The 18,927-nt window shown below is 44.5% G+C and overlaps 1 protein-coding gene across 1 annotated transcript in view; it reads left to right on the top strand.

Moving 5' to 3' along the window:
- The window catches only part of ARID4A (AT-rich interaction domain 4A), a 135,812-nt gene that overhangs the window by 57,530 nt on the left and 59,355 nt on the right, over window positions 1-18,927 (top strand). The window contains exon 11 of the mRNA XM_082275233.1: window positions 6,996-7,153. Within this exon, the coding sequence (XP_082131359.1) occupies window positions 6,996-7,153 (158 nt within the window). The remainder of the gene's footprint in view (window positions 1-6,995; window positions 7,154-18,927) is intronic.

The raw sequence follows: 18,927 nt of genomic DNA on the forward strand, positions 1-18,927 counted from the left end.
CCCCCCCCTCCTAGCACAATCCCCCCATCTCAGCACAGTCCCTCCCCTCCTAGCACAACCCCCCCATCTCAGCACAATCCCCCATCCTAGCACAACCCCCCCATCTCAGCACAGTCCCCCCCCCCTCTTAGCACAACCCCCCTCCCATATTGATCCCACCTAGAAGTAATCATCTTCTCCCCACCCCTCATGCTACAAATTCTCTTATTCCAACCCCCCTCCCCCCAGGGACAATCCCCCAAAAAGTATTTGTACTAGGAGGGGTGGGGAGAAGATGATTACTTCTAAGTGGGATCGATATGGGGGGGGGGGGGGAGCGGGGTTGTGCTGGGATGGGGAATTTGAGAGGTGACAATATAAGATTTCTTCTAGCAGGGGAATTGGGGGGGGGGGGGGAGGGTGCTAGGAGGAGTGATTCGTGCTGGGGGGTGAGGATTTGTGCCAGGAGTGGGAATTTGGGGATCGCCCTTATAGAGATTATTGGAATGGGGTGGGGGGATGGATTTGTGCCAGAACCAGAAGTCTTGGGGCTGTTAAAAAGGGGTATTGGGGGGGGGGGGGTTGTGCCAGTAGGAATAATGGGTTTTTTTGTGCTAGGGGGAAAATTTTGATGGGGGGAGGATTTGACGGGTAGGATTTGTTCTAGGAGGTGAAATTTGGGGGGGGGGGGGGGTACTAGGATGGTGATTTGGGGGTTCCAGACCCTTGATGGGCACTGATTAGGCTGCACTGATGGGCACTGAAAACGTTGTTATTAATATTTATTTTTGTAACTTCTGCATTAATGCAAAAACATTTAACAGTATAATTTTATGGCGTGTTTAGGGGCGGAATTAGGGGCGGGGCAGGGTAGGAGTTGGGTGGGGCAACTGGTGGCGAGTAACCCTTAAGGCCTGGCTAGTAGCTCAGGACTTTAAATTTTGAGCCCTGTAGTAAAGTATAGTTCCTCATCCTGAGCTCCCACCAAGCATGTCAGCGGGTCAGTGGCCAATATATATTGATATGTGCGGTTAATAGTTGTTACCACCTGTCTCCAATATCTCACTAGTTAAGGACATTTGCATAGCATGTGTATGAAGTCACAATCTTAATAGGATGGGCACATCCTGTCACAGATGATGGCAGCTTGCACCAACTAGCACACTTATGTTTAATTTTCTGCAGGATGGATTTGAGATTCAAATAGATATAGGCCCCTGGGTCTCCCATTATATACTATACCTAAATATTTAAAAGGGGTAACAACCTGTACTTGAGCTACACTGTCCGGTAAAGTGATAGGAAGACAGATTTGTGGCAATTGATGGAAAAGCCAGAGAATTTTTTGTTTTTAAACGTGGCTAAACTTTGAATACTGCAAAGCTACACGTAACCTTTGGAGTCTGCAAGTACCTGTGAATCCTAAAATCCATTTCTCGGTGCCCTGGGGCCCCTGGATTCCAGACCTCCTCTTTATCCAGTATTGCGACTAACCCCACCAACTTCTTGGTTTAAGCCCCACTCCTTTATTAACCCGTAGCCTAGCAGGGTCTCAGTGGCCATTAGAGGCTTTAGCATTTGACTTTTGAGTGATGACATTTAGGTTTGGCGCCACCAAAGGCAGATGGCTAGGTTCTTTGTCTACACACTTGGGGCCTGTTCATATCTTTGTTGCCCAGTGTAGTCCTAACACCTAGACAATGCAATTCGTCTTGAATCCAATTGCTTCAGTTCACACCAACACAATTAGTATGCTTTGGTGTGCACTGAAAAAAAACCATAACGAGCAATGCAGTTTTGCATAGCACATTTCTGCATCGCAACACTGCTGCTGAGCAAGTAAAGTGTGTTTTACCAACGCAGCATGCGTGCGTGCGGACGCAACTTAAAATCAGCACACCTTATTTTAGTAACCGACAAATGTATTTTTTTATTTTGTTCATTGACGGACACAGCTCCTGGTATTCATAACCATTGGGTTATACTGCCCCCCACAGGAGTAGGGACCCTAGGTAGAAAATAATTCTTGCTACACCCTTGGGCAGTACTAGGGGGTATACTCCCTCTCTTTACTAAAGGTACTCAGTTTTTTTTTTTTTTTTTGTCTGCCTAGTAGTCCGAGTAAGGACCTAGTTTCTTGCTGCGATCTTTGCGCCTGGCAAATATTTTTCTTTTTAGATAGATTTTTTTTTTTTCTTTTTGGATATTTTTTTCTCCTGGATTTTTCCTGTGAGATCTACAATCAACTGCCGGACTGGGCGACGGGCTGAATAATCTAGATCCAGTGGTCACCCCAGTCTGGCCAGCGGGTGCGTGCAGACCTCACCTCCGCATTAGATCAGCCGTGATATACAACCGCTGGATGGGGGCTGCCCTGCGAATGAAATGCCTCGCATTTTCGTTTACGACCGGTCTCTGCCTGAGTCACAGCGTTCCTCTTGGCCGATAGCACCCCTATTTCGATGGAAAGGGGTTCTGTCTAGAGTGGTGCCCGCCTGGTTCCTGGTATGGTGAGTAGCTGTCCCCCCCCCCCCCCCCTCCCCCTGGAGGGTTTTGAGGTGGACGTGGGCCCCTCCTTGGGACGGTCGGACCCCAGCGTTAACCCCTTTACACAGGCACCCCCCTTGCCAAGTCCTCCACCTGCTTTCCCCCCTTCCACATACTCTGGGGCTGTTTGAGTGGTCTGGCCACTGTTCCTGGGGTGGGAGCAGGGCGCTTACTAGCGGTAGGGGCCAGGGTAGTGCGCCGTCTGCGACCGGACTATCGACTGTGCAGGGGGTGGACCTGGTGGGGGCTCCTGCCAGGGCCCCCCATCCTGCCTGGATCTGTCCCTGAGGCCTGGTTTCCCTCCTGGGTTCCTGTATTCCTATACCTACGGCCATGTTTGTGTAGTCCGGTGTCCATTTTGCTGTGGTTTGCCACTGAAAATAGTGGCGCCATGACAGTGGAGCCCTGTGGGCTGCAATTTCGGCGGTGGGAATCCTCCCCCATATCGGGGGTGGGGGGGGACGTCTTCGCTGGTTTCCAGATCCGTGGACTTCCCTGGTCAAGACAAGTGGATCACCAAAGTCATTTGGTCCGGCTACAAGATAGAGTTTCGCTCTTGTCCCCCGGCAAGGATTTTTCCTTCTAACTTGCGCCTGTCCCCAGACCGGCGGTACATGGCTTGTTCCTTCAAGGGGTGATTGTCCCGTCCTGACTTTAGAATGGTTTCAGGGTTTTTATTCTAACCTGTTCACAGTCCCCAGGAAGGAAGGCAAAGTGTGTCTAATCCTGGACTTCAAGGCGCTCAACTGCTTTGTGCGGGTACAGAAGTTAAGAGTGGAATCCATTCGAACGCTGATGGCATACCTATGTCAGGGAGATTTCCTCACCTCTATCGATATCCAGGATGCTTACCTTAACATTCCAAAATGTGCCAGTCACCAGCGGCTTCTCCACTTTACTGTGGGAGAGGAGCATAATCAGTTTGTGGCGTTACCCTTTGTCTCGCCTCTGCTCCTTGGGTCTTCACAAAAGTGTTAGCACCCGGGGCTAGCTTTGCTACGCCAACAGGGGATTGTGGTACTGGGCTACCTGGACGCTCTCCTGTGATCGAAGTCTCCTCTGCTCTGGTGGAAACCTGGAGATCACAATACGAACTCTGCGGGAGCTCGGCTGGGTTCTGAATTTGCAGAAGTCTGCTCTGGCTCCGCCCATGAAACTGGACTATCTGGGCCTGACTTTGAACTCGGCCTTAGCCAAAGTGCGCCTTCCTCTGGACAAACTCTAGAAATTGCAGACTGCAATTCGCCTCCTGCTGTCCAACAGATGGTCATCCCTCTGGACTTGCATGCAGGTGCTGGGCCTGATGGTGTCTACCTTCGAGGCTGTTCCATTGGCACAGTTCCATACGAGGTCCCTGCAAAGGGAGATTCTGACCAAATGGGACAATCTGGACAATCTGATCCGGCTGAGCCGGGGAACGAGAGAGTCCCTGATATGATGGCTTTGTTCTCCGGCACTTCGGCTGGGAGAATCCTTCCTCCCCTTGTATTGGACAGTGGTCACCATGAATGCCAGCCTGTCCACCTGTGGAGGCGTCTTCGGCAAGCAATCTGCTCATAGGATCTGGACACTGGAAGAGTTCAGACTACCAATCAATGTCTTGGAACTCCTGGCGATCAGACTATGTCTGTATCATTGGACGGATAGTCTTCAGGGTTGTCCAGTGCGCATTCAATCGGACAATGCCATGGCCGTGGCTTATGTCAATCACCAAGGGGACACAAGAAGTGTCCTTGCGGCAGCCAGCATTCTAAGGTGGGCAGAACGGTTCATTCCAGCCCTCCGCCGTACACGTTCCGGGGTTGGAAAATTGGCAGGCGGATTACCTCAGTCAGCAGGCGTTAAACCAAGGGTAGTGGTCCCTTCTTCCGGAGGTGTTCCATCAGCTGTGTCCCTGGTGGGGCATCCCTGAGGTGGATTTGTTGGCGACTCGGCTCAACAGAAAGTTACAGTGGTTTGTGGTTCGGTCACGGGATGCTCTGGTGGACGCCACAAACGCTGGTGGCCCCATGGAGTCAGTATCATGTGATTTATGCATTCCCTCCTCTCAAGCTTCTGCTCAGACTCCTATGCAGGATCAAGGAAGAAGGGATTCCGGTCATTTTAGTGGCTCCAGACTGGCCTCGTGGGGCTTGGTACGCCGATCTGGTGCGGCTGGTCGCCAACGTTTTCTTGAAAGCTTCCTCTCAGGGAGGATCTGCTGTTCCAAGGACCAATGTTCCATTCTGCTTTACAGTAGCTGGCTTTGACGGCTTAGCTGTTGAACACCAGGTGCTGAAGAATAGGGGTTTATCTGAATTAGGAATTCCTACACTGTTGAAAGCTAGGAAATCTACTTCTAGGATGATCTATTATCGTACTTGGAAGACGTACATTGCGTGGTGGGAGTCGCTTGGTGTTCACCCTTGCTCCTTCACGGTGACTCGGATCTTAACCTTCCTTAAGTACCATCAAGGGCCAGGTGTCCGCTTTGGTGGTCTTCTTTCAACGACCTTTGGCCACACACTCTCTTGTGTTTACCTTTCTTCAGGCGGTCCAACATTTGGTCCCTCCAGTGCAGTACCGTTGCTTGCCTTGGGATCTCAATTTGGTGCTTTCAGCTCTGCAGTAGCCTGTCTTTGAAAATATTCTGGAGATTCCCTTGCTTACCCTGTCCCAGAAGATGGCCTTTTTGGTGGCTATCATCTCTGCGCGCAGGGTGTCGGAACTGGCGGCGTTATTCTGTCGTTCACCCTATCTGGTGATAGACAGGGGCTTAGAACCACCTTTATCCTTGTGAGTCTTTCCTTTCAAAGGTTGTCTCTGATTTTCATTTGAATGAAGACATTGTGTTGCCTTCCCTGTGTCCCAGGCCTAAACATTTGAAGGAAATTGCCTTGCATGCCTTGGACTTGGTCCGGGCAATTAGGGTGTACCTGGCAACTACGGAGTCTTTCAGAAGTCAGGCTCTCTAGTTGTGCGGACGGATGGACCTCAAAGCGTTGTCAACTTCCTCTGTGACCATTTTCAGATGGATCAGACAGATGGTGGTTCAGGCCTATTCCATCAGGGGTCAGGTTCCTCCCTGTCAAGGTGCACTCTTACTAGGGCGCTTCGTGCCTCCTGGGCCTTTCGTCATCAGGCATCAGTGACGCAGGTTTGCAAGACGGCCACCTGGTTGTCAGTGCATACTTTTAACAAAGTTTTATGAAGTGCCCATTAACTCATAAATATATCATTAGATATGCTTCATACCATCACTTTATAAACTCATTTCTACCAACTTTGATTGTGTGAACCTTAAAAGCTTTGCAATGATATCTCCCCCCAAACCCTCCCTTTGTTTTCCTGTCCCTTTCCTTATATGTCTCTATTTCCTTCGCTCTGATGTACAAGCTGATACAAGGCTGGAAAACCCCAGGTGTTGGTGCTGGTCACCAACACCCTTTCATTCACACTCTCAAAAAATATGGTACTTTATGATACTCCTCTATAATTTAGTTCCTCCTTAATACAATATACTATCTACTCCGATAAGTTTGCATATATGGGCTATACATTCTTCATATGGTAACTTCTTCGGATATGTTATAGCGCCCATTGTTTACTTATTTACTTTGTTCTAGCTGACAATTCGTCTTCATGTGTCCTTTTACTTCATTCCTTTACATGTATTTTGAACAGTTTAATTTGCATATTTGGTACCTATATGTTGTTATTTTGGAAATGTTGCCAAACCTTGTATTCTCAATTTTGCTAATTGAAATAAACTTGTTTGGAAAAAAAAAAGTTTTATGAAGTGGATGTTTTGGAATCTGCGGATGCTTCCTTTGGCTGCAAAGGTTTTGCAGGCCGCTGTTTAAGAGAACCTGATCCTCTTTTGAGGGTGTGTTTTTTTTTTTTTTTTTTTTAAGTGGGCTCCTGTATGGTTGAGCTTCTGTTGCCTGGTTGGCTAATGTTTAGCCTTGAGAATTTTTTTGGGTGTTCCCACCCCTCATGTTTAACACTGCTTTGGGACGTCCCAAAGGTTATGAATACCAGCAGCGGTGTCCGTCATTGAAAAAAAGAGAAAATTGGATTTTTGAAATCCATTTCTCTGATGTTCATTGATGGACACAGCACCCACCCCTCTGTGGAGTTGTAATTCTCCTGACACTGCTTGTAACAAAACTGAGTGGCTATAGCAGAGAGAGGGAGTATACCCCCTGGGACTGCCCATGGGTGTAGCCAGAATTATTTTCTGCCTAGTGTCCTACTCCTGTAGGGGGCAGTATAACCCAATGGTTATGAATACCAGGAGCTGTGTCTGTCAATGAACATCAGAGAAATGGGTTTTACGATAAGTCAGAAATACCATTTTTGCAGAGGTCCCAGGGGATTAATCATTTAGGCCTATAGCTAGCTGATGACAAAATGAAAATGAAGTGGACTGAAAAAGTTTAATTCCTTTAAAAAAAAAATAATAATAATTACAATTTGTTTCACCTTAGGTTTAAAGGAAGCCACAGCTTTCCTGAAGTCCCGAGCGGTCCCAGACAGTTGGAAAATGGACATGAGTGAAATTCTGGAATCTTCTAGCAGTGATGAAGATGGGGAGGCAGATCGTAGTGATGGAGAACCGAACAAAGAGGAAGAGGAGGAAGCAGAGGTTGGTTCCCTTTTTTATTTATTTATTTTTTGTTTATAATCCTCTAATTCCTAACCATAAATCTGCACCAGACATTTTTTTTTCTTAGATAATAGGCTCACCCCCAACCCCCTGCCCTCCCCAGTTTCCATACTTCAGGGGGTGATGACATCCTGCCTGCAAGATCTCAGGGATGCTGAGTACTCCAAATCTCATGAAAAGGCTCTTCATGTGTGTGTATGTGAGATAAATACCCCCCCCCCCCCGCCGCTTTTAAAGGAATGTTTAAGCAAAGGGGAGGAGGGCCAAACTAGAAAAGTTGATTTGGCTTTTTAGGTGCAAGGTTTGCTTCAATTGATTTGTTTTTAAAGGCAAAGCATCACAACATAAATAGATGAACACTGATGTTAACTTGCCCATCTTTGATATTTGAGACTGTAATAGTGAACCTTTTCTCCAATAGTGTGTGTGTGTGTGTGTGTGTGTGTGTGTGTGTGTGTGTGTGTGTGTGTGTGTGTGCGCGCGCACGTCTCACACAATTCTGTCAATTCTGTAGGGCATTTCTTAGTTCAACATTTCAATTAATGTATTCTTTGTATGAGGGGGATCATTTCTGTATTTTGGCTTTTTAATGGTCGATTGAACTTGAATTTTTGATTGCCATGTAAATAGTCACAGAAACCTCCAAAGAAACTAGATTGTGATTTGACACTACCAGCAACCTTGTAAGCCTGAACTACCAATTTTTAATGGAATGACTCAATAGTACAATAAAACAATGATGGCGCCATCAGCTATCTTGATTTGCTATCAGAGGAAGGCCTAACTTCCACACACATGCACTTAAAGGTAAATCATGCTACCACCATATGTGTACCCTGAGCTTTGCGTGTGCAGCTCAGTGTACATTCAAGAAAGACATTACCTGGAGGAAGTAAAGCTTTTATTGCAGAAGAGACCAAGAGAGTATGCTTTGCAGCAAAAGCCTTCTGGCTAGCAATATTTAATAGGCTGCAGTTATGTTTAGCATCCCCAATCTGGTGCTTTGATGCCTTTTAATAAAGCTGCTGAAAGCTTGACATAAGCTTTACAAATGCCGTCACACAGCAGCCATCTCTCTCCTGAGTGTTTGGGAGTATAGTCATAACTGTATTCCTAAGACTCAGTAGAAATGTAAATGGCAAATGAGAGGTGACATCCACCTCATTGGACCTAACCCATTTTAAGCCAGTTTATTTTAAACAGTGATTTAATTACTGAAGGTTTCTCTTTTAACCCCCTCCAATATTGTGCACTTTCACCCCCTTCCTGACCAGGCCATTTTTCAGCTCTTAGTGCTGTGGCACTTTGAATGATAATTACTCAGTCATGCAATACTGTACCCATGTGAATTTGTTTATTTCCTTCAAACAAATAGCACTTTCTTTTGTTGGTATTTAATCACCATTGTTTATTTTTATGCTACGAATGAAAAAAGACAACATTTTGAAAAATCTGTTTTTTCTTAGTTTGTTTATAAAAGTAATTTTTCTTCATAAATTTATGCTGCTACATTTCTTTGGTTAAAAATGTATTCAAATCTGTGTATATTGTTTGGTCTGTGTAAAAGTTTTATAGAGTCTACAAGCTAAGGTACCAGTCACTGATAATTGATCAAACCTGATGTACTGATGGCCTATCTCATTTCTTGAGACCCTACCATGCTAGGACAGTACAAATGTCCCCCAAATGACATTTTGGAAAATACAGTCCAAGGTATTTAGTAAGAGGCATGGCGAGTTTTTTGAAGTTGTAATTTTTTTTCCACAATTCTTTGGAAATTAAATAATATAACAAAAATGCAATTTAACAAGTTATTTCTCACACACCGCATAGGCATGCTTGCAACTACACCCCAGAACACATTTTGCTACTTGTCCTGAGTACAGCGATACCGCATGTGTGAGACTTTTTCATAGCCTAGCCACATAGAGAGGCGCAACATCCAAAGAGCACCTTCAGGCATTATCCACTTTAAGACCAGGCCTTCTTCCATTACTTTTTGTTTACAAGTAAACAGCATTTTTGCTAGAAAACTACTTGAAACCCCCAAACATTGTATATTTTTGTAGCAGAGGCCCTAGTAAATAAAACGGTAGGTTTTGCAAATTTTTTTATATTGCAATATATTTGCGCAGAAATTTTGGAATAATATAAAATATGACGTTGCGCTGTGTAAATGGATACCAAACTTGTCGTGCTTTTAAAATGGCACACGTTTGTGAAATGGTGCTAAACTTCTGTATTAAAAATCTCCATAGATGATGCTTTTTAAGCCTGTATTGGTTACCAGTTTAGAGTTACACAGCAGGTTTGGTGCTAGAATTATTGCTCTTGCACTGACATTCGTGGCAATACCTCCCATGTGTGGTGCGATTGCAATTTACATATCTGTACAGGACCAATGTGTGCAGTCGCCTTTGCATGCAAGCACGGAGGGGGCGTGGGCGCTTTACATTTTTTTTATTTATTGGTGGGACACTTCTACACTAACAGATATTTTTGTGCACTTGTACGCTGTGACAGATGTGGACTGTCTACAGGCTGATACCGACAGATGTTAGTGTTGCAATGGAACACTATTTCACTATTGCAGATGTTTTTGTGCACTGGTACAGATGTTCATGGAACACTGTGACAGATGTTTTGTGCACCTGAGACAGATGTCCATAGGACAGTGTTGCTTGGTGTACTGTGTGTGGATGGCTGCAGTCTGTGTCATCCGTGACTGGGGTGGTGTGAATCTCTTGGGGTTCATCCTCACTCTTTCTCGGTGGATCAGATCTTGGCCTGCCTTCAACTTGAGCAAAAACTGGCCTTGAGTACTATCAAGGTTCAGGTGGTCGGCCTTAGCCTTCCTCTTTCAACATTCCTTGGCCACACACTCTTGTGAGCTGTGGTTACGTCTCCAAGCCATCCTTAACAGTCTAAGGGCTCCTCCATCTGGACTTCAGCTGTCCAATAGGCTCTACCAGGAGCTTCTTCACGCTTTGGCTGAACTACTGGGCTATTACAAACAAACTCCCTCCTTTACATCTACGGACATAACTTGTCATCCTGACCCACCACATGGGCTTCTACGGCTCAGTTTGCTTTTATTATGTTTGCGAGCAATTTAAACGATATACAACGCAGTTGATAGAGATATTGTAAGCTAAAGATTACCCCTGAAGAAGAAGTATCACACTTTGAAATGCGTTGGGTTTCCTGCTATCACAGTACTCATGTCACCTGCATTTTTGTATTGCTATTACTGCTTGCTCTGTTTTTAATTTTATCATATTTTGCTTCAATAAAATTACTTTTGTATTATTCAATTGTACATTCATTGGAGTGCCTGTAAAGTCCCACCAATAGGAACCCCTCTTTTTTTGTATAACCAACATAATATTGGCATGTATTAAAAAGGGGATTCACTCCAGAGATGAAACTACAATTCTCCCACTCTAGTCCCATCTGGAGTATGCCGTCCAATTCTGGGCACCGATTCTTGGGAAGGATGTGCTGGAATTGGACAGAGTCTAGAGAAGGGCAACAAAGCTAATAAAGGGACTGGAGGATCTCCGCTATAAGGAAAGACTGCAAGCACGGAACTTCTTCTCTGGAGAAGAGACACTTGAGAGGGGATATGAGATCAATGTACAAATACCGTACTGGTGACCCTAGCATTGGGAACAAGCTTTTCAATGAAAGGGAATATAAAAGAACTCACAGCCATTCGGTAAAATTAGAAGAGAAGCGGTTTAACCTTAAACTGTGTAAAGGGTTCTATACCGTCAGAGCGGTAAGGATGTGGAATTCTCTTCCACAAGCAGTGTTATCACGAGGCGCATCAATAGTTTCAAAAAACCATTAGATGGGCACCTTTAAAGACCACAACATACAGGGGTATACAATGTACTATTGACATAAACATATACACACACACTCACTGACTCACTCACTCGCATAGGTTGAACTGAATGGACTGGTGTCTTTTTTTTTTTTTTTTTTTTCAACCTCACTACGTAATTCTATGTAACGGCCCCCCCTTCCTTCCTTCCTTGCCATCCTCCATTCTTTCCGTTTCTACCTTACATAGCAGGTGGAAGGCAGAAGGCACTGCATGTTTGGCAGTGGGCGGGACAGGCTTTTCATGTTAACTGGCAGCTGATTGGTTGCTAGAACTACCCTGCTTTCTAGCAATAAATCATCGCCCTGTTAACATGAAAAGCATGTCCTGTCTTCTGTCCTCTGACATGCAGTCCCTTCTGCCTTCCATTTGCTGTGGATGAATGCTGTGGCAATGGGAGAAGGAAGCTGCAGCCAGGAGAGGATACCTAGGCTGCTAATTGGCGGAGCCGTAGTCCAGGTAGGATTGCCCTGTGGGCTCTTCTAAAAATATTTCTAAAAGTGCTATCGACGTGAATTTTTATCACATGTAGGTAACAACCCATACAATCCATGCATACAAGAAACAAAAACAAATCCGTTCAGAAATTAGGTTATGTGTAATAAAATGGAATGACACATGAAAACCTATTAAATGTCCTCTCTCCCCCTCACATCACGGCACCGCAACACATGAAGAACGGGAGGTGCAAAAAGGCATGGAGAGGCAAGACACCAACTGAAATATATCAGTATTAAAGCGGAGTTCCGGCCTCAAAATCGAAAAAATCGATTTTGGGCCATCCGCTTGCTGATTGCAACCTGAAAAAGAAATGGATACTGACAATTTTTTATTTTTTTTGTTTACCTTATTATAGAAGAAAATATACTCCCCTTCCTTCCACTTCTTCCCTCTGCGGCCGCGGCCTGCGCCGTCACTTCCGGTTTGTGATGACTCCTGGGAGCTGACTGGCATCGCTCCCAGGAATCAATGCGCCTGCACCGGTCCCGCTCGTCCCTTCCGGGGCAAGCGCAGCATTCCCTGCTATACAGCTTCTGGGCATGCCCAGAAGCTGTGCAGGGATGCGGCGCCTGCCCCGGAAGGGAGGAGCGGGACCGGTGCAGTGCATTGTGGGACTCCGACGACACGAAGAGGGATGCTGGAGCTTCAGCTGCCCGCACCTGAGATGGCAGCGCTGGAGAAGAACTTTTCAAGGTAAGTATTTTTTCTTACAGGTAAGTGCGACCCGGGACAGTTCAGAGGCTAGCCATTATGGAATGTACTAGCCCTGACTGTCCCGGGGGTATTTTTAGCTAAAATTGACCCCCGAGGCCGGAACTCCACTTTAATTAGAAAGCAATACTGCCTCTTGTCAGTGCAATTTAATATCTGCTGGTTCAGTCTCAATTGATGGCCTATAAAAGGTGTCTCCTCACTAAGGTGTCACACAAGAAGCATCTCATGATGGGTAGAAGTAGAAAGCTCTCTCAAGACCTTCACAACCTTATTGTTGCAAAACATACTGAAGGCATTGGTTACAGAAGGTTTCTAAACTTATGAATGTTCCACTGAGCACTGTTGGGGCCATAATCCAGAAGTGGAAAGAACATAATTTCACCATACATTGGCCACGACCAGGTGCTTCTCGCATGATTTCTGACAGGAGTGAAAATAATTATTAGAAGAGTTATCCAAGAGCCAAAGACCACTTGCGAAAAGCTACAGAAAGACCTGGAATTAGCAGGTATAATCGTTTTCCAAATCAATAAATAATGCACTCTACCGCCATGACCTGTATGCATGCTCACCACGCATTGATCCATTGCTGAAGAAAAATCATGCTGAAGCTCATTTAAAGTTTGCTGCACAGCATTTAGAGAAGCCTGTGAAATACTGGGAGAATATAGTCTTGTCTGGTGAGACCAAAATTGAACTCTTTGGATGCCATAATACACACCATGTTTGGTGGTCAAATGGCACTGCACATCACCCCAAAAACACCCCCATACCAACAGTGAAGTTTGGAGGTGGGAACATCATGGTGTGGGGCTGTTTTTCAGCATACGGTACTGGCAAACTTGATTTCATTAAAGGAAGGATGAATGGAAAAATGTACCAATACATTCTTGATAAGTCTGCTGCCATCTACCAGGATGATGACGATGAAACAAGGGTGGCCATTTCATCAAGACAATGATCCCAAACACAAAGCCAAGGAAATTCTCAACTGGTTTCAAGGAAAGAAAATAAACCTGCTAGAATGGCCAAGCCAATCACATGACTGGAATCCAATACAAAATCTATGGAAAGAACTAAAGATCAGAGTTCATAGAGGAACAGAGTTCATAGAAGAGGAACAGAGTTCATAGAAGAGGAACAGAGTTCATAGAAGAGAACCTTCAAGATTTGAAGACTGTGAAAGAATGGGCCAAAATCACACCTGAGCAATGCATGCCACTACTTTCTCCATACTGGAGTCATTTTGAAGCTCTCATTACCAGCAAAGGAATTTGGATGAATTATTAAATACATTTCAGTTAACGTGTTCAATACTTTTTCCCTGTGTCATTCCGTTTTATTACACCTATCTTGATTTCTGAACCTATTTGTTTTGGTTTCTTTGTGTGTATGGATTGCATGGGTTGTTATTGACTTGGTGAAGATTTCATGTCAATAGGCACCTTTAGAAATAGAAAATAAATAAAAGGTGTACACCAGGCCTTGAGACTGTGGTGTCTGTGTTTACTAGACACACTCCGTCTGGAGACTAGTCAATGTACCAAATAGCCTCTTAAAAAGCATGGGGAGCCACCGCAGCCAAATAACAGGAACAAAATCAAAAGGGATGGGGGCAAAAGAGCAACCCCCTAGAACGGCTGCATAAAGGGATGCTCACACCAACTGTGTAAATTTTGAAAAATCTTTATTGAAGAGCAAAAAGACACATCGTCTAAAATTACCCCTAGTGGGGGAAACCATATACAGTACATAAAAAAATTTCAATGATGATGATAAACAACAAACAAGATAATCAACATGAAACAATGACTCACACACACGAGGCCGGCCACACATTCACACTAGAAGATCTGACCAACAGAGTTGCATACAGGCTGCATACGTTCCTAATCGGAATCTTGGGATGCTGCTCTGTTATGGGTCTGTTGGTCGGCATGCCACAATTGCAAAAATTACACCACAAAGATATGACTAGGTCACTTCAACTACAGGTATCATCGCAGTGCAGTTCAAAAATTCCCTATGATATAAGCCTGATAAAGTCAGCAGGCTGCTTCTGAACCAGATCACTTGATATAGTTGGAGTTCTGGAAATCAAATTTCAAAAAAAGTGAATAAACCAGTAGAATATATAAATCAAAGATAATGCATGTCATTCCTGAACTCATGTGGATAGTGATTATTGGGACTCTACAGCTTCAATTGAAGTCCTCAAGAACTGGGATGCAGTTGGAGGAATGTCTGTATGTCACTGCTGTCAGGCTGAATGCGATGTCAATACAATTGGCAAGACAGTGATGAATAACCTAAGGTAAGCGAAGTACAGAGTCCACTTTGAATTTAGGGATAACGGTGTCAGGCCGACATGATCACGTTGTGTGGTGTGAGCCTGCGCAGTTACCAAGTAATACTGCGTCTCTCCCCAGCTCCCGCACCTGTTTCTACACAAGGAGAGACTCCATCGTGGCAGGGTGATCATGTCGGCCTGACACCGTTATCCCTAAATTCAAAGTGGACTCTGTACTTCGCTTACCTTAGGTTATTCATCACTGTCCAGCCAATTGTATTGACATCGCATTCAGCCTGACAGCAGTGATTTGATTTTGTACCTTTTAGAAATAGATTTACCTAGAGAGATGGTCACGTGTTCAATACCTATTTTACCCTCTGTATATATCTATTATATGTAAAAACTACCTTTTTAAAAGATTCCTGAAATGAACAGCCCCCCTCATGCTGGTTTAGGATAAACTGGACAGAAATGTGACGGCAAACATGGCAAAATGCCATGAGTGTGTTTGCCTGCTATGTCTTCAGAAGGTGGCTCTTTTGTGGAGTCGAAAAATTTAGAAACCTTTTTTATTAAAGAGGAAGTAAACCCTCTGAAAAAAAAATTTGAAAAATAAAAACCTGTAAAGACAAAGGCATAATGAGCTAGTATACATCGCAACACCGCTCCGCAACAAAACGGCCGACATGTTCGGCCGTCCTGCTTCCTGTGTCGCGTCCTCCGGCGAGGCACGATTACATCACTCTCGCACATTTGCGCGCGAGCCGCCCTTCAGGAAACAGGGCACAGTTCCTTTAGAGCGCATGCGCCGAAGGCGTCATCGGCTGCATGCACTGGAAATATCTCCTAAACAGTGCATGTTTAGGAGATATTTATAGCACCTATAGGTATTATTTTTTAGGCTCAGAATATTTCAAGCAAGTAGAAGAATGACCTGTTTATCTTCCTGGAAATATAGTGTTCTTGTCACTACCCATGAGCTAAAAACAACAATGTTGTATAAACTAATCCAATCAACCACATTACATAAATATGAACAGTCAGGCATATTTGAAAACCAGCTTGAGTGACAGCCATAGCTCCTTCCATAGATACAGTGGTGGAGTGAGAATAGCCATAGAGAAACGGAGTGTATTTTTTGCTCAATTACCAGGTAAAATAAAGTGAAAAAGCCTCAGAGTGCAGCCACCACATCTAAAGACTGGTGAACTGCAATTGTATTACATTTTTGGGTTTATTAATGCTTTAACTGACACATTTTAATGCCAAAATACAATACAATAGTAGACTTGTGTTGTGGGGATAACTTTCCAAAGATCCTGCTTCTTGGCCACTGAAACTTTCTAGACTCCCCCCAAAGGCTTCATTTTGTTTTGTCTGCAGCTAAATATCATGAGGAACCAGAGAAACTTGGGGTATCAGTAGGGAGGTAGCTTTCTCATACTGTAAAGATGCAGACTTACTGTGTGCCTGCATCTTTTTTCGCTTTAAAATGTTTGTAAAGCTTCATTCTTTTTTTTTTTTTTTTCCCTAAAATAATACACGTTTTACTTATCTGCTCTGTTGCACAGAGCAGTCCCTTTCCTCCTTTTCTGGGGTCCCCCCTCCATTGCTCTTGGCTTCTTTTACCTTCTGAATGCCCTCATAGCAAGCCGCTTGCTATGGGGGCACTCTTGCAGCCTTGATCCCGAATCAGGCTGTGTGTTTCTATAGACACACAGCACAGCTTTGGTCCTGCTCCCTCCTCACCGGATTTGATAGCAGCAGGAGCCAATGGCTCCTGCTGCTGCCTCTGAGTCCTGTGAGGAGAGAGAGGCACAGAGTTGGATCGTGATAAGACTCGGGTAAGTATTTAGGGAGGAACTGATAAGGGAAGGTCTTTTACCTTAATCGGAGAATTAAGGTGTACCACTATAGAAAATGGCTTCCTATGGAGGCACACAGAGAAGAGGAGGAGACAAGAGTGCCAGAGAGGGACCCCAGAAGAGGAGGCTCTGGGCTTCTCTGTGCAATACCATTTCACAAAACCAGTAAGTATACCATGTTTGTTATTTTAATTTAAAAAAAAAAAAAAAAACTGTTAGCACAGTGCCTTTTGTGATAATTTATTTTACATTACAACAGGAGGTTTTTGACTGCATAGTGAAGTGTCAGACCTAGATCTCTATACCTAAAACCTCTGTTTTGAATGGACTGACAACTGTGCAAACGGCTATAAGTGTAAATGTGACTGGATACTGAACTGAGCTTACGATTGGGTATTGTGAGGTGCCTGCTCTTCCCTTTTTATTAGTAAGAAAACTTTTCCTAACTCCTCTGATATTTCACTTTATTTGGGTCCCTACGTTTCCATAGTTGCCAACATTCTGAAAAAACTTTTAGGGACACATTTTTGTGTGTAGGCAGAGCATTATGTTAGGGGTGGGGCATTAATTTATGGGTGTGGCCTGACGGTAAACAGAAAATGCAGCATGCTACGTGAAAAATTGGCATGGTTGAAATTGCGCTAAATATTGGGCGTGGCTTAAAGGGGGAGTGGTTAGTATGAGATGACTTGCATCAGTAGTTCTAAACTATACTGTTCTCTCCTGGCCCCCCCTATTGCTGTTCTCTCTTGGCCCCCCTATTGCTGTTTTCTCCTGGTCCCTATTATGTTATTGCCTGCACTAAAACCTAAATCTCTCTCCCTCCCCAAGAAAATAAAGTACTCAGAACTCACAGTGCAGTCTGAAGGGCTGAGTAATCTCTTTGGCTTCTTCCTCTTGCTCTGCAGCATACTGCCCCAAAGTCAAAATGTAGCCGGAGGGGTTGCAGCATTGACACAACCTGATTGTCTAAGAAGTCTTCCCTCCCTCTACTGATCATGGCACTTGCACCCTGTCTCCATACATTACAGGTTGGGAAAAACCTGTAGTTTACACACAGAGGCAAGCTGGAGGGTGGGAGCACTGGTTGTATCAGGAACCCGAGTCAGCCTGCAGTCATCATGACGAGCAGGAGACCTGTGCTCCAAATGGTAAATTTCTTCCCAATTGCACCGCCCCTGATTTTACGTCTGGTCGGGTCTGTGTTGCCTCAGTCTGCTCCTTCCTCACACATGCCGCACCTGGCGCGATCTCCCCTCCAAGGCTGGCTATGCCCCCTCACTAGTCCCACCCAATCACACTGCGAGGCCCTAAATAAGCCGCTGAACAGATTTGCTGCTGGGGGAGTCAAAGGAGGTAGGGGGGAGGGATCTGGGTTTGCTTGATGTCTGGGACATTGGCTAATATTCAGGGATTTTTTCCGGTAAAATTGTGACTGTTGGCATCTTTGCTTTTGGGCTGCCCAGCTGCCATCTCCCTGTCCATACTTTGTGTGGCTAATAAAGGTACTATTATTAAACCGTGTGCAGGAAGGTGGGTGTGGCTTAGTCAAAGAAGTCAGGCCCCAAGTTACAAAGCCCAACATCTATTTTTTTCAGTGTTTTGGCATTGTGCCCAATGTATAAAATTGGCAAAAGATTTATAAAATTTAGTTGGCTTTAATGCATTTTGACATTTTGGACGTGAGGAGGTTTTTTCCATAATGTGCAAGTATCAGCAGCATATTTCGCATATTATGCCAGACTTGCCTAGGGAAGCAATCCTTTACAATTCTGTGATGTTCACTCTTCCCTTCTCCTACCTATGCTTCCTTATTTACTTTGCGACTGAGAACCAGGAAGAAGACAATCTTTAGAAGTCCGGTCTGGATGGTGTGACTACTACACATGTGCACATGAGGATTTTCATCTTGTCACAGAGACTGTACATTGAGCTGTGCATGCATGGCTCAAGGTACACTAATTGACAAAAGTGTTACTAGGTAGAAACATCTATGCAGAAGAAAAGAACAATCCCTCCTGTCCTAAAACTTCTACTTTAAAGCCGACCCTCGCTCAAAAGTACCGCTCATCCTCAATCCCACCCCTGCCCCTAACACATTTAAAGTGGTAGTAAACTCTGTTACACCACTTACACTTATAATAAGGCTTATCTGTATGTACTGTGAATATCTCCTAAACTTGCACTGTTAAGGAGATATTCAGAGTGCATGCAGCCGGTGAGGTCGGCAGCCGTTGACGACTTGGAAGCACAAGAACACATATATAAGAACACATTCAAATGAATCCATAAGGCGTGAATCCATTTAACATGTATCCCTTGCACCCTATTATTGGTGTTCAATAATCTGGAAAAAGTACCAACAATAATAATGTTGACAATTTTTCTAGACTGGTGAATACACATAAGGTGTAAGAGATGCATTCCTCATTGATTTACATGCATTTGATCCATATGCGTTTTTGTATGGGACTGATTTGAATATTACGGA

Source organism: Pelophylax lessonae (assembly GCF_965119305.1).
Source record: "Pelophylax lessonae genome assembly, chromosome: 13".
Lineage (NCBI taxonomy): Eukaryota > Metazoa > Chordata > Amphibia > Anura > Ranidae > Pelophylax > Pelophylax lessonae.